General features: G+C 48.2%; 1 protein-coding gene across 9 annotated transcripts in view; it reads right to left on the minus strand.

Annotated features, from left to right (window-relative positions):
* Positions 1 to 13,111, minus strand: part of MYLK3 (myosin light chain kinase 3) — a 57,879-nt gene extending 44,768 nt beyond the window's left edge. For 3 of the 9 annotated variants that reach the window (XM_055553413.1, XM_055553415.1, XM_055553411.1), the window contains exons 1-2: positions 12,897 to 13,110; positions 1,033 to 1,842 (exon numbers count right to left, since the gene is read on the minus strand). In XM_055553413.1, the coding sequence (XP_055409388.1) occupies positions 1,033 to 1,509 (477 nt within the window). In that variant the 5' untranslated portion in view covers positions 1,510 to 1,842; positions 12,897 to 13,110. Of the gene's footprint in view, positions 1 to 1,032; positions 1,843 to 6,922; positions 6,960 to 12,892 lie in introns of those variants that run through there. The other 6 variants (XM_055553418.1, XM_055553416.1, XM_055553412.1 and 3 more) reach the window with 5 other exon arrangements.
* Between the last annotated feature and the right edge of the window lie 1,031 nt (positions 13,112 to 14,142).

The following is a 14,142-nucleotide window of genomic DNA, read 5'->3' on the forward strand; positions in this document are numbered from 1 at the left end:
GTGCATAAATTAGATTTCTTTTCTTTTTTAAAGCTGAGGTTGGTTATCAGAGTCAAGAGCAGAAGGTCATATATTCCCTACAGGCTCGACTCTCAGGGGAGGTGCAGAAAGCAGAAAGCTGCGTGGGAGGGGCCTGCTGTGCAGAAGCTGCAGGGCAGGAGGGGAAGGGGTCTGCAAAGTGACTTCTGGCCTGGCTGGGGGTGGGGAGGAAGGCAAAGTCCTGCAGCCTTGCTCCGGAAAGCCTCAGTCACTGACACAGAGTCAAGCTCAGATTGCATGAGGGGGAGAGCTGCAAAGATCTGAAAGGGTAGCTCCAGGCCATCATCTGGGAGTTGCTAGGTGGCTGACCCTTAGCTGTTCCCAAACAGAGTGTTGCCTTTACACACCTCACACACATGCACACACAAACACCCCGCACCCCAGCCAAGCGTCCTTTAGCCAGTGGATCTGATTATGCAACCCTTGGGAACAGCCACTCCCAGAAATGCCACACTCCACCCCCAGGCTCTGGCTCCGTCCTGTGTCCCCCATGGGTCACTGTCAACACTCGTCTCCCCACAGGCAGCTGCATACTCCGCCCACTCAGGGACACAGCGCAAGGTTGGGGACAGGAAGGGGGGTCTGTGTTTCCGAAGGAGGGGCTCTGTCAGGGTAAACTGAGTGCTCCCCATCTCTCGCCCACCCCAGGGGTAAGGAGAGAAGTCCCTGGGATGTCAGAGAAGTGTAACTGCCCTCCTCTCCCTAGTGGCTCATTTGTCCCCCACTTCTAGGTGCCCTGCACTGCCCAGGGCCCCACGATCTTCGCCAGGGCACAAGGGAGAAACCCAAATGTCCTGCCCTGTCTGGAAATCCACCTATGGCCTTTAAGCTTCCATCTCTCCTTTTCCCCATCAACAAGTCATGCAGGAGACACTAGAGGAGACAACAGCCCTCCCGCTCTCCGAAGACTAGCTTCCTGTCTGGGCAACCCACCAGGGCCCTGAGCCTCCCTTCCAGCCAGAAGGGCACCAGGGCACAGAAGCAGGAACCAACCTCCTCAGGGACGTCGGCCAGGCTTCCCTTCCTCCAGGGGACACTCCCTTGCATGATGAAATCCACCACCTTCGAGTTCTGGAGCACGGCCCCCACCAAAGCTATGGCCTTGTCCACGGCCATCACCATCCGGAAGAGGGCTTCCAGCCTGGCGCCCTGCTGGGCGGCATCCTGCCTCCCGGCCCGCACCAGCTCCAGGACCTCTGGCCACCCAGCCTGAGCATCAGATGGTGGGGAGTGGTCGGCCCCAGCCGGGCCCAGACCGCGGGAGGCCTCTAGCCGGTGCAGGCCTTGCTCCAGGTGGCCCATGCCTCGGTACACACACTGCAGTTTCTCCGTGACGTCTTCTTGGAAATGTAACAGTTTGTCAACCTTCTCATTCAGCATGTTGAGCTTTTTGTCCATGGTGGTTAAACAGGCCTTGCCCAGCCCTGGTAGCCCCTGGGGCCCCAAACTCTCCTTAGGGGCTCCTGACATCCTGATGAAGACTCTTCAAGGGTGAAGATTCGGAAGAGCCACAGACCTCTGGCTTTCACTTGGGCAGTGGTGTCTGGAAGTTCATTGTTCTTGAGCTAGGGACTGCCTGGGTTGTTCAGGGAGCCCAGAGGACCAGGCTTTCTACAAGCCGTTGCCTTTGCTTATCTCCCACTCTGCCGTGGCCATGAGTGACAGGCTGGGCTTGGCCCAGGCCCTTCTCCTCGGGGCCCCTTTGACATCATGGCAGCATTTAACATTCCTTTCTGAGAGGCTGCTGATGGGCAAATATTTTAAGAATCTGCCCAGGACAGGCAGGCGTTCATGTAGCTGAAACTAAAGGTTAGAAGAAAAGGAATCCTTTAGGTAACGTCCCAAAAGCTGGACTCTATAAGGAGCACCAGGGCAGAGTAAGGACTTAAGAGACCCAAAGCACTGAGAAGTACGTGGCTCCCACACAAACCACATACACACCCAATTCACAATAAGAAGCAAGACCAAAACAGGAAGAAATATGAGGCCATTCAACAGAGTTCTGATCTTTGCCATGATGAAAAAATTTGATTCTTTTGCAAATTAAAAACAAAATTTTGTTGCCCCTACTTTGCTGATACCGCAAAGGTGTTTAGGCTGCTGTAGAGGCGGGTGTGCATGTCCCTCCCCACATGGGGCCCCCAGACACTAATCACCTGTACCTAAAAATAGAAGTGAGGGGCTAGCGAGGGCCTAGGTTACTCCCCAAGCGCCATCATGCAGGCCATGTTCCTTGCAGAGCCCTCTGGGGACCATTTGCCAGCCACCCCTTTCTCCCACAAGGATGACTACACAGGCATCAGGCATTCAGTCTGTAAACTGCAAAACTGAAACAGACACAGTAGGGCCTCAGAGAGCAAGGGGACCCATGTTTCCAGTGGTTTCCAAATGTTTTAGCATCACAAACCCTTGGTTCAAATGAAACTTTCACAGAAACATCAATAATACAGCAGACAAAAGGACACGCTCAAGCTGACACTAAGGTGGGGTACAAGGGGGGCACCCTAGTGCCTGAGGCTGCCAGGGAGCAGTCCACGGGCACCACGTGCCTCCAGGTCTTCATAGAGAGAAAGCAGGGCCGGAAAGGGACTCTGTCCAAGGTGGCCCCAGGCACACAACCTCCTGAAGACAGCGTATCTCTGGTGAAGGCCCGCAGCAGGGAGGTGAGCGTTAGCATCCCCTTAAACCCTCTCCTGAATGAAAGCAATTATGAGAATAAATTCGACCTGGAACTCTGACGTCTAAAAGCACCTTGGGATCATTTAGCTGTCTGAAGCTGCAGGTGAGTGGTAAACGCAGTGGGCAGCCTGACCACAAACCCCTCGCCACCCTCCTCTGTCAGGACAACTGCCTTTAGCAGCCCATATAGAAAGCCAGGTCTGTTTCTGGGAGCACAGACCATGTGTCATTGGTGGAATGGCCCAGAGCATGCTCCAAAGAGCACTGGTCTGTTACATTTACTGTGATTTAAAACACACAGATAAACTGTCCTTGGAAAAAGAAATTTGGGGCACACTGCTGGGGACTCACTCTGTACCTCAGCAGCAGTCATCTGCCACAGAAAGAAATCAGCATCCGACCAGGGACTCACTCCTTCCCTGCACTTCCTGCTGAACACTTCCCTGTGGAACTGCGGTTGCCTGGACCCAACCTTGGGAAATGTCCGCCTAGAGAAAGCTCTGGAAGTCTAACACTCAGCACAATGTCCTTCAGTAGGTCCTGATAATCTTTGTGAAAGGAAGTCCCCACAGTCTAAAGAGATAGATACTGTCTCTGGGAGACCGTTCCCACCAATGCTTGGCACAGGTTGCTTCACTATGACCGCTGCTCTAGAGATCTCAGAGCAGCCTGCTTCCAGGCAAGTCCTGGGTTAATAAAGTCTGGAAAGATATTTTGAAAGTCTAGATGAACACAATGGTCACAAGTAAGTGTCCCAGACATCTATTTATATCAAAAAGCTAATTATTCGAATTGCAAAAGGATTCGCCCCTGGTCTCTCTTAAGTGACAAGTAATTGCAAGTCAGCGGGTTTACTGTGAATGTGTCTGCTGTGTCATCCACTGTTCCAGAACTACTCTGAAGGCCCCTGAGCCCAGAACAGCACCCCTTTGGCTTGCCATGATCCCCAGCACACCAACATGCCTGGGATGTAGGTATTCAAGGCAACTATATAGAAGGAATGAACTAAGGAGGCGCCAATAGGAACAGGCAGCTGGGCTGATCCCTGGGAGAAAGTGGAAGGAGGAGGCTGCAGCTGGGGTTTCCCAGAACAATCAGATAAGCAGAGGGCAAGAAGCCCTCACAATTCCCAGAAGTAAACTCTAGGAGCCTCTGGGAGAAAGCTCAGAATATGCTGACAGGACAAGTCCTTAGGCCTCCTTGATGAACAGGACCAACTGTGAAGCCCTTTCATTTCTCAGCCTCCAGAAGAAATGAGTTTATGAGCACATCGGTTTTTTGAGGGCGGGTGCATAGCTTCTCTCCAGCTCCCTCAGTTAGAGGGCACAGCAAGAGCCATGGGCAATTCTTTTGGGGCAATGGTGCCTGCCCAGAGGACAGGGGAGGCATTCCACCCACCAAGTCAAGAGAACACAGGTCAGAGAAGAGGCAACCAAGCTGGATGGTCACAGAGTAGCAAGTTCAGTGACACCTCATCTTTCCTGGGTGATGACTGGCAGCCAGTCCACTCCCAGAAAGGCACAGACCTCTGTTTGCCAGAGGCTGTGGTCAGTGTGCACTGAACCTCAAGAGTCTTCCAATGTCTTTATGGTGATAGCCAGCTTTTCCTGAAGAACCTTAGAGAGGCTTGTGGACCCTGAGATCCCAGTTGGAGGAAGAGGGGAGCAGAAACTCAAGGCTGAGGAGTCCATTCAAAGCCATGACTCTTCTCCTGCCCCCCATTCCCTGCAGATCACAGATCTGTTTCTGAAGAGATGCAGCGGTCCACAGTACAACAGTGCTATGCTCTGGGGATCATCTGATCCTCAACAGAGCCAAGCGATCAACAAGCCTCAACCCACCAGCTCTGGGGATCATCCGATCCTCAACAGAGCCAAGCGATCAACAAGCCTCAACCCACCAGCCAGGTTTCAGTGCCTTATTCTGAAATATGCACAGAAAAAAGGGATCACCAGGTATTCAGAGAAAGCTCCCAAGATAAAAAGGGGAGCCCAAAACAAATAAACAGAAATATATTGTGGCAGAAACAGGGAATAAAGAAACAAGAAAGTTTCAAAAAAGGCTCTCATTAGTAACCACAGAAAAGTGTGAAAGATTCTTCCATCCATTGAAAAAGAAGAGAGTACTGTGGAAAAAGAACAAGCATAGAATAAAAGGTCTTGGGAATTACAAATACGAATGTTAACATTTAAAAATCCAATACAGGGATAGGAAGATATTATCTTATCTGGAATAAGATAATATTCCAGAAAACAGAACTGAAAGCTGAAGATGTGTACATTAGGAGAAAAAAGAAAGAGAGACAGTGGATTAAGCTGGTCCTACATCTAATTAACTGGAGTTCAGGTGGAGAAAGGAAAGAAAGAGGAAAGGAATTTATCAAAGAAATACTACAGACATTATGAAATATAATAGAGTTAAAGACATGTAAAATGTTATGAGCATGGGGCCTAGGGTCAGATGACCAGGATTTAACTCCTGCCTCTGCCCGTTATTAGGCAGAATCGCGGGCCAGTTTGTTTAACCTCCCTCAGTCTGTACTTCCTGGAGTGTAACATAATAGCAACGCATGCACATGCTTCCTGGAGTTGTCAGGAGGGTCACTTGAGAATGCTTGCGAGGCGCCTGGAACAAAGCTTGGCACACAGTGAGCGCTCAGATGTTAGCCATCAGTACGATGCCAGCCACGGGGCAAAAGGGGAACAGAAGGAGTCAGAGTCTCCAAGAAAATCAGAGTCCAGGAAAGAATGAAATCAAAATACACGATTACAGGGAGACTGGCATGGAGCTCTGCGATGACCTAGAGGGGTGGGATGGGACCAGGGGAGGGAGGCAAAAGAGGGAAGGGTTATATACATAATGACTGATTTGCGTTGTTGTACAGCAGAAATCAACACAGCATTGTAAAGCAATATCTTCCAACTAAAAAATTTAAAAAAAAATTTTTAAGTACATGATTGAATTTTCAATGAATAATATTTATATAGGAGCCTGGATAGCTCAGTTGGTAGAGCCTCAGACTTTGGGCTTCCCTGGTAGCTCAGCTGGTAAAGAATCTTCCTGCAATGCAGGAGACCCTTGTTGGATTCCTGGGTCGGGAAGATCCCCTGGAGAAGAGAATGGCAATTCTCTCCAGTATTCTTGGGTTTCCCTGGTGGCTCAGATGGTAAAGAATCTGCCTGCAATGTGGGAGACCTGGGTTCAACTCCTGGCTTGGGAAGATCCCCTGGAGAGAGCATGACAACCCACTGCAGTATTCTTGCCTGGAGAATCCCCATGGACAGAAGAGCCTGGCGGGCTACCGTCCATGGTGTCACAAAGAGTCAGACAGTGGCTAAGCACAGCACACACATTATAATGTTACATTATATATATATTATATTATGCCATAATAAAGTAAATACTGTATTAAGTTAAAGCAGTGATATATAATATTATGAGAGTTGTAAAGGGAAAATGGAGAGAGCTAAATCTTCATTTCTCTTAAAAGGAAATCCATACATAATGAGCAAAATTGATGAGGAGAGAATTGGAGGCAAACACCAGAAAGAACTGCTCAAAGACTTCATTGTGTTTGCTGCTGGGGAGCAGGATGGGAAGTAGGTTTTGCGGAGCTCACAGGTACAACATCTGGGGGAGGCCAACGTGGTAGAATTTGCATGTTTGTGGACTCGTAACAAGTGTGGCAGCACAAGGCAGTGAAGGGTCTTGTTCTAACAGAGTCAAATAAGACAATTTTCTGAGAGATGGAGGCCACATATCTTGAGGCCACATATATACAAGTAGGTAAGTACACCTAAGTGCCCGTAAGGGCCAGCTGGAACTCACTTAACCTCCCTGAACACAGTGTTCCTCATTTGTAAAAGGGGCTCGTAACAGTGCAGTAGCCTCAGGGCTATTTGAGTATTCAGATAAGCAAAACACTCAGCACAGCACTTGGCACACAGTAAGTACACGAAAACAGTAGAGATTGGAACTCACCACCCCTCACCACGCCCATCCCAGCCCAGACGGACAGCCCACCAGCACGGCAGCCTACTCAGTCACCTCATTGTGGGGTAGGGGCAGGGGACAAGGGTGTGTCTTCCCAAACCTAAATCAGCGCCCCCAGCCACCTGACCTCCCCCAGGCCACCACCCCGCATGCACCATTCGTGATGTGCAACCAGAAAGGGCAAACACGTCCTCCACGAAGCTGCACTTACTCCCGAAAGGAAACCAGAGATGAAACAGAATCTCAGAAAGTCTTGCAGGGTTCAACGTGGACAACTTCGGGGTTAGCTGCCCCTTGGCCTTGTCTGCCCACCACATCAGGAAAGGCCTGTGCTGACCACCCCCAGACTGTACTCATCAACCAAAAGTTTCTGCTGATGGAGTTTCTTGGTCCAAGAGGACTCAGATTCACTGAGGCTCCCTTTGTCCTGCGAACCTAATAATTGTTACTTGGGTTCCTACTTCAAAGCAGACCGGCCTGCTTACCGCAAATATCTGGGTGTAATTCGACGCCCGCTGCTGGCCTCTGGCGCTGGGACTGAGAAGTGCCGGAGTGAGGCACAGCGTCCTGTCCTGCTGCTGCAGCCGTGCCAGCTCAGTGTTTACTCTGCTTGGAGATGCCCGACTGCCCGGAGCCCAGGGAACGAGGTGGGCTGGCCAGGATGGCTTCTCTAGAACTCGGGCTGCAGCGATAAGCCTGGCATTTCCGCTTATCTCTGAGCCTGCCCCGGGCCCCAGAGGCATCCAGAGGCTTCACTTGGTTATCTGCTTTGCTAGGCGGTATCTGGCTTCCTGGGGGCCTACTTCCTGCATCACTTAGCTGAGTGTCCAGTGTGAAACAAACACTGTGTGGTCCAACAACAGAAAAAAGAAGAGATTGAGTCCTCAGACAGAGCTGACCTGAGTTCAAAATCCAGAACCTGGGTGCAGGGGCCAGAAGAAGGGCTAAGACTCCTTGCCTTCGGGCAGCCCTCCAGGACAGAGCAAAGCCCTGGACAGCAATAGAACAGGTTGCTTTCTTCATGGGGGCTGCTTGCATCCAGGCTGGGAGGGATCAGTAATTGCCTCTTCAAGTAAAACTACTCAAGAAGCAATGAAGATATCTGGAGCCTCAAAGACTGGGACATGCTGCAGTGAAGAGAAGGCCATGAGTGGTGGCTTCTGCTGAATGAGATGCCTGCTCCAACTCAGCTGTTACCCTCAGGGAGGCTCCTTGGACAGATCTACCCAGAGTGCTCTGGGGGAGGCCAAACACTCCACATGCCCTGGCATGCATCCACAGACAGACATACATATATGCACACATATCACTCCAGGGCCCAATTCACCTGGCCTGACTGACAGCAATCAGAGTAGGGGGTGCAGGTTTTTGATAGTTAGCTTGCTTTTTTGAACCTGACCATGGGCAGATTCTGTACTAAGTACTTTAACTGCAAATGTCTTATTTAGACTTTGCTACAAACCTATAGTGTGGGTTTCCCAGGTGGTTCAGTGGTAAAGAATCCGCCTGCCAATGCAGGAGACTCGGGAGACTTGGGTCCAATCCCTGGACCTGGAAGAGCTCCTGGAGGAGGAAACCCTCTCCAGTATTCTTCTCTGGAAAATCCCATGGACAGAGGAGCCTGGTAGACTACAGTCTGCAGGGTCACAAAGAGTCAGACACGACTGAGGGACTGAGAAGGCATGCACAACCCTATAGGGTAGATTACTATTTATCACCTCATTTTACAGAGGGAGATCAATCTAAAGAACTTAAGGGGCTCCCCCAAGGCCACACAGTCAGAAAACAGTGGAGCCAGAATTCCAACCCAGGTTGATAACTCACACCACTCTGCCACTTTCAGAGACAGGAGGAACTTCAGAGACTGTAAGGGTCAACCCCATCATTTTGTAGATGTAGAGTCTGAGATCTGGAGAGGAGAAGGGGCTTTTTAAAGGCCACAGAGTAAGTCAAAGACAAAGACCGGACCAAACTGTTGCCCTCAGAGTGACCATGGAAACTTCCACCCTGCTTGCTGGATTTGAGAAGGGTGTGTGTGTCATGAAATTGGCCTCTGCCCACAGGCTCATCCCGGATGGTTGTCTGAGGAGATGGGGCGGGGGGGGGGGGGCGGTGGGGGGAGTGGGCACAGGGTAGGGGCCCCTAGATATTATAATAGTTACTTATTCTTTTGTAGAAAATCGTCTACTGCTTATCTCATCTGGCTACCCAGAAAGATACCAAAAGTCCTGCCAGGATGAATCCAGGAATTGCACTTAGGAATAAAGCCAGAGGCAAGCTGGGCGCTCTGAAGAAGCAGAGAGGGAAACGACAGCTTCATGACAGGCCTGGGCCTCAGGGACCCTCCTTGCTAGCTCTCAGGTGGCTGGTGGGGTTGCTCCCAGATCTCATTGTCTTCTGTTAGGCAGCATTTCTACCCCTGGTTGAAGCTTTTCATTTTGTCAATTCCTTTCTCACATGCCTAGTCAAAATTGTTCCCAGCCAAACACGGTCAGATGGAATAAGCCTGAAAATATCAGAGAAGAACAAAAAGGACCCTCATAAATCAAATTCACACTAGCAGCTATTCATTCATTCAACATGTCCAGAGCAACACTTACTAGGAAATAATAAAAGGACTATTATTTATCAAGCATTTCTATGTGTCAGGCACTGTGCTATATTGTCACATAAATTACTTTTGTCCCCACAACAATTCTAAGAGAAGAAACTATATCCCCATTTCACAGGTGAGTAAACTGAGGCTTGGGGTGACAAAGTCACTTTCCAAAGTCTGTGTTCAGTTCAGTTCAGTTAAGTTCAGTTGCTCAGTCGTGTCCCACTTTTTGCGACCCTATGGACTGTAACATGCCAGGCTTCCAAGTCCATCACCAACTCCTGGAGCTTACTCAAACTCATGTCTATTGAGTCAGTGATGCCATCCAACCATCTCATCCTCTGTTGTCCTCTTCTCCTCCTGCCTTCAATCTTTCTTAGCAACAGAGTCTTTTCAAGTAAGTCAGTTCTTCGCATCACGTGACCAAAGTATTGGAGTTTCAGCTTCAGCATCAGTCCTTCTGATGAATATTCAGGACTGATTTCCTTTAGGATGGACTGGTTGGATCTCCTTGCTGTCCAAGGGACTCTCAAGAGTCTTCTCCAACACCACAGTTCAAAAGCATCAATTCTTCAGTGCTCAGCTTTCTTTATAGTCCAACTCTCACATCCATACACGACTACTGGAAAAATCATATCTTTGACTAGACAGACTTTTATTGTAAGTGTGTGTAAGACCCTGTATATCAATGCAGGCAGCCAAACTCCCAAGCCTGCTTACAGCCAGAGGAGTCTAATTGAAACATCTTGTCTAGAACCCGATTTTCTCTAGGGGGCTGCATTTTCCAACTGCCAATTTAGAAACACAATTTTATTTGCAAGTTGGAACTAGGCCAATAAGTTTCATGCCAACATATTGTACTGCCTGTCGGCTCATACTGGTAAGGTGTCCCCACCTGCAAAGCGCTTTGATGTGTGCTCACACTTACACTCATCTAAGTTGCATGGATTATGATTCTTATTTTCCTCAAGAAGAGACTGAGGGTCCCAGGGAGAGTCAGTGCAGAGCTGGTCATGGCCCCAGGGCCTGTGTTCACTATAGTAGGTAGGGTTTCTGGCCACACACACACACACACACTCACTTTGAGACCCCTAACACACCTGGCTTGACAGGAATCAGAGAAAGAGTTGCAGGCTTTCTATATTAGTCCTGAGCCTGACCATGGCAGACATTGTGCTAAGCACTTTAACAGCAATATCTTATTTAAACCCTTTGTTGTGCTGATACCTGTGAGCTCAGATCTCTGCTTGTGCCACGGGAAACTCAGAAAGTCTGGGTGGGAGCAAGGGTAACACACTGGAACAACAGAGAAGATGGGACAGCCACTAACTGCTGGGTGTGAGGGATGTGGGTGGGATAGGGCAAAATCATGTGATGTACCAGTGTTCCCAGGCCTCCCGTATCTGATAAAAAAGCAGCCCATCTTCATCTACTCAAATTCTCAGTCCTCAATCTGTCCCTACCCTCTGAGGAGAGCTTGGTCTCAGGATTTTTCCTGTCAAATCTAAAGAATGGGTGGAATCTGAGGTCTGGAGGAGAGAATTTGGTGAGCTGGGTCGCAAAGCACCAAGAAGGGGAAGGAAAGAGGGGGCTTCAGACCGGGAGCAGGGTTTGGGGTTGGGGAGCAGCAGACCTGAGGCAGCCCCATGATGCGAGAAAATGGGTGAGAGAAGGAGGGAGGGTTTGGAAAACTGTGCTGCTGCCTGTGGAGGGTCACTGGGAATAGTAAGTGGGAACGGCAGAGTGGCCTGCCTTCCACGGGCCCAAGTCTCTGCAGAAACTTGGTTACTTGATGTCAACCGATTCAGAGTGTAAGTGGGAGATAAAGAAATTGGAAACAAATTTTAGCAAAGTGAAAGGACTTCTTGGTGGAAACCGGACTTGAGCTGAGCCTTGAAGGATGGGTGAGATTCAGGCAGGCCAGGGAAAGGTGAGGGCATGGAGTGAACAGAGCTCCAGATAGAGTCTGGCAGATGGGAGTGACAGTGCAGATACTAGTCTTGGGCCAGGAGGTGCCAATGGAGGCCCAAATGATCCAGCAGGCAGGACTCTTAAGAAAGTGGACCTGGAAAGTCAAGCAGAGACATTTAGACCCAAAGGAGCAAAATAAAGGGACAAAAATCCTGTGGAATGTTTTTAGGTAGGAAATAACATAGTAAAATTCGTGTCTAAGACTGAACAGATTGATCACCTAGAGGTAGGAGGGACTGACCCAGAGGGGACACAGAGCCACTTCTGGGATGTTGGAGATGTTTTATATCCTGGGTGGTGGTCACACTGGTTCATGTATATGTGCATACAGGTCTGTAGTAGTCAATCCAAAAGGCTATAAGATTTGTGCATTGTGCTGTATGCCTTACCAAGTTCTGTTAGTATGGAAAAAAAGGGAGGAAGGAGGAGCCAGTGGATCTGATGGAATGTAAATGGATTGGGAGGGCACAGGATTGTCATCCACACAGAAACTAAAAGCAGCAAGTGTTTACCAGTTCCGGGATGTATGCTGTTGCCAAAACACATTAGCACTAAGGAAGTGGAGTGACATCTGAGAGAACAAGTCTTTGAAACTCCTTTCATAAATGCTGACTGATGCTCTGAGGCCCTCATTCCACCCCCACTTCCCCACCACCATGCCTGCAACCAAAGCAGGACCCCTCCTCACTGTACAGGGTCAGACACTCTGAGGATCTAAAGTGTTCCTCCCAGATCCAACAGGTGAAGGTTTCACCCCAAAAGCAGGTTGCAAAACAGCCAAGTACAGACATTAGAATCCCATTTTTGTTTAAAATATACATATATGCCAATATGGTTAATTCTGCATCAGAGAATTGCAGATGATCTTTCTTTTCTATATTTCATTTATATAATTATTCTAACTTTTAAGTGTATTATTTGTATTTTTTTTTCTGTAATAGTCATGATTCATCTGGACCCACAGGAATTATTCTAGACAACAATATGCACAAGAGAGAGGTTAATTGACCAAGAACAGACTCCCCCAGGAACCCAGCTGACAGAAAACGACATTTAGTAACCTTATAGAGAAGTCAGACGTCATTGCTTAACCTTAAATAACACGATTGCTTAACCTTAAATGAACACAACAAATGTATATGTAACAGATTAAGGACTCCTCAGAAACAGTAAACCCCCAGGGATAGAGAAAGGATTCCTCTTTGCACTTTGATTTTTAAATTGATTTTTTCCCCCTTCTGACTTGGAAACAAACATTCCAGACTACACATGCAACTCATTAAACTACAGTAGAATTAATTTGGGAATTTTTTTAGAGCAAAGTTTGCAAACATCTGCAAACAATCAACTACAGCATTCTCAAATGATTTGAGCCTTAAGTACGACTAATCACAGCAATGTTAGAAAATAAAATAGTTTTGAAGTCTGAATTACACATGTAATTCCCCGATAGCTGCACAAAACCAAAGACAAATCCATGCACTTAAGATTGTTAGTTTTTACTATTGTTTGCTTTTGGTCAGACTCTAAATGTGTTTTCTGGAGGGTCTACATGCCCTTAAGGCACCTGCCGAGAACACACACACACACAATCAGTTTACCATCTGCACTTACATACCACCTTCCATCCATGGATCCTGAGTGGTCTATCAGAAAAGATGTTTTCATAAGTCCCCTGTCAGATGCGTATTGTTCCCTCCATCTTACATGCAGATAAACCTAAACATGCGGGCAGTTAAGTGGCTTGTCAACAGTCATAACCCAAGACAAAATCCATGCAAGCCACTCTCTGGTCTCCCTTCCTCTGCTGACCGTGCCTTTGAGCTTTCTTGTTGGCCCTGGTTTAAATCATGCACGCAGACCATTGTTTCCCTGGTGATGGAGGTGGCATTCTATGTCCTGCCCTGAATCTGGCCTGGGGCCCTAGCGGCACCGCATTTAGCCACAAGTGCATCAGCCATGCGTGAGTGGGGACAGCTTGGCTCCTTGGAAACCTAAGTGGCATGTGTCAGCTGGCACCAGCCTGCAGAGAGCCACTCCAGGCCACCCTGCTAACTCCTCCATCACTAGCCCAGAGCAACCCATAATGAAGGCAATGACGTCTCTCTGGGAGCTGGATGAACAAATGGGAACAGCTCAAAGGCAAAATCTCTGGCTCGGCTCCTGTCCAGCCCTCAGAGAGAAATAATCCTTACATGCCTGGGAACCAGGCCCCCAGACCAGTCCAGCCCTCCCTCTGTTCATTTCTATGGACAAAGTGTCACGGTCACAGATTACATTCCTGATAGGCAACTGAATTTACACTTCCAGTCTCCAGTTGCAGTGTTTATTTTTATGGTCCATTTATTAACGTGTCCTGGAATGACCATTCAGAATCACCTCTAGAAAAATAAGAAAGTCACTGGGGCATCCACCAGGTAATAAGAGTTATCACCTGAAAAGAGTTTCTCTGATGATTGCAGTCACTCTTAGAAATTAGGGGTGGAGATTTTGTGTGTGTGTGTGTGAACTCTGTCATTTGGCAAAAAAATCAATTAAATCAATTTTAGCTCCTTCATTAACCTTACTGGATGGTCGGGTGCGTTTATGAACCAGAGGCTGGGTTAACCGCCCCTCTTTCTTGTTCTCCCAAAGCACCACAAATGTCTTCCTATCAGATCCTAAAAGTGGTAACTGTTCTGTCAAGCATTCACCTTGTGCAAGGTAAAAGCTAGTACTGTACACTTTTTAAATTCTAAGTATTACCATTAATATTCTCATTTACATAAGGAAACTGGCCTAGAGAGGTCACAAAGTCACCTGTGATTGCCATAAAAAGTTACCACAAACTTAATGGCTTAAAACAATAGAAACTTATTCTCTCA

This window comes from Bubalus kerabau, chromosome 17 (assembly GCF_029407905.1).
Source record: "Bubalus kerabau isolate K-KA32 ecotype Philippines breed swamp buffalo chromosome 17, PCC_UOA_SB_1v2, whole genome shotgun sequence".
In the NCBI taxonomy this organism is placed as follows: domain Eukaryota; kingdom Metazoa; phylum Chordata; class Mammalia; order Artiodactyla; family Bovidae; genus Bubalus; species Bubalus kerabau.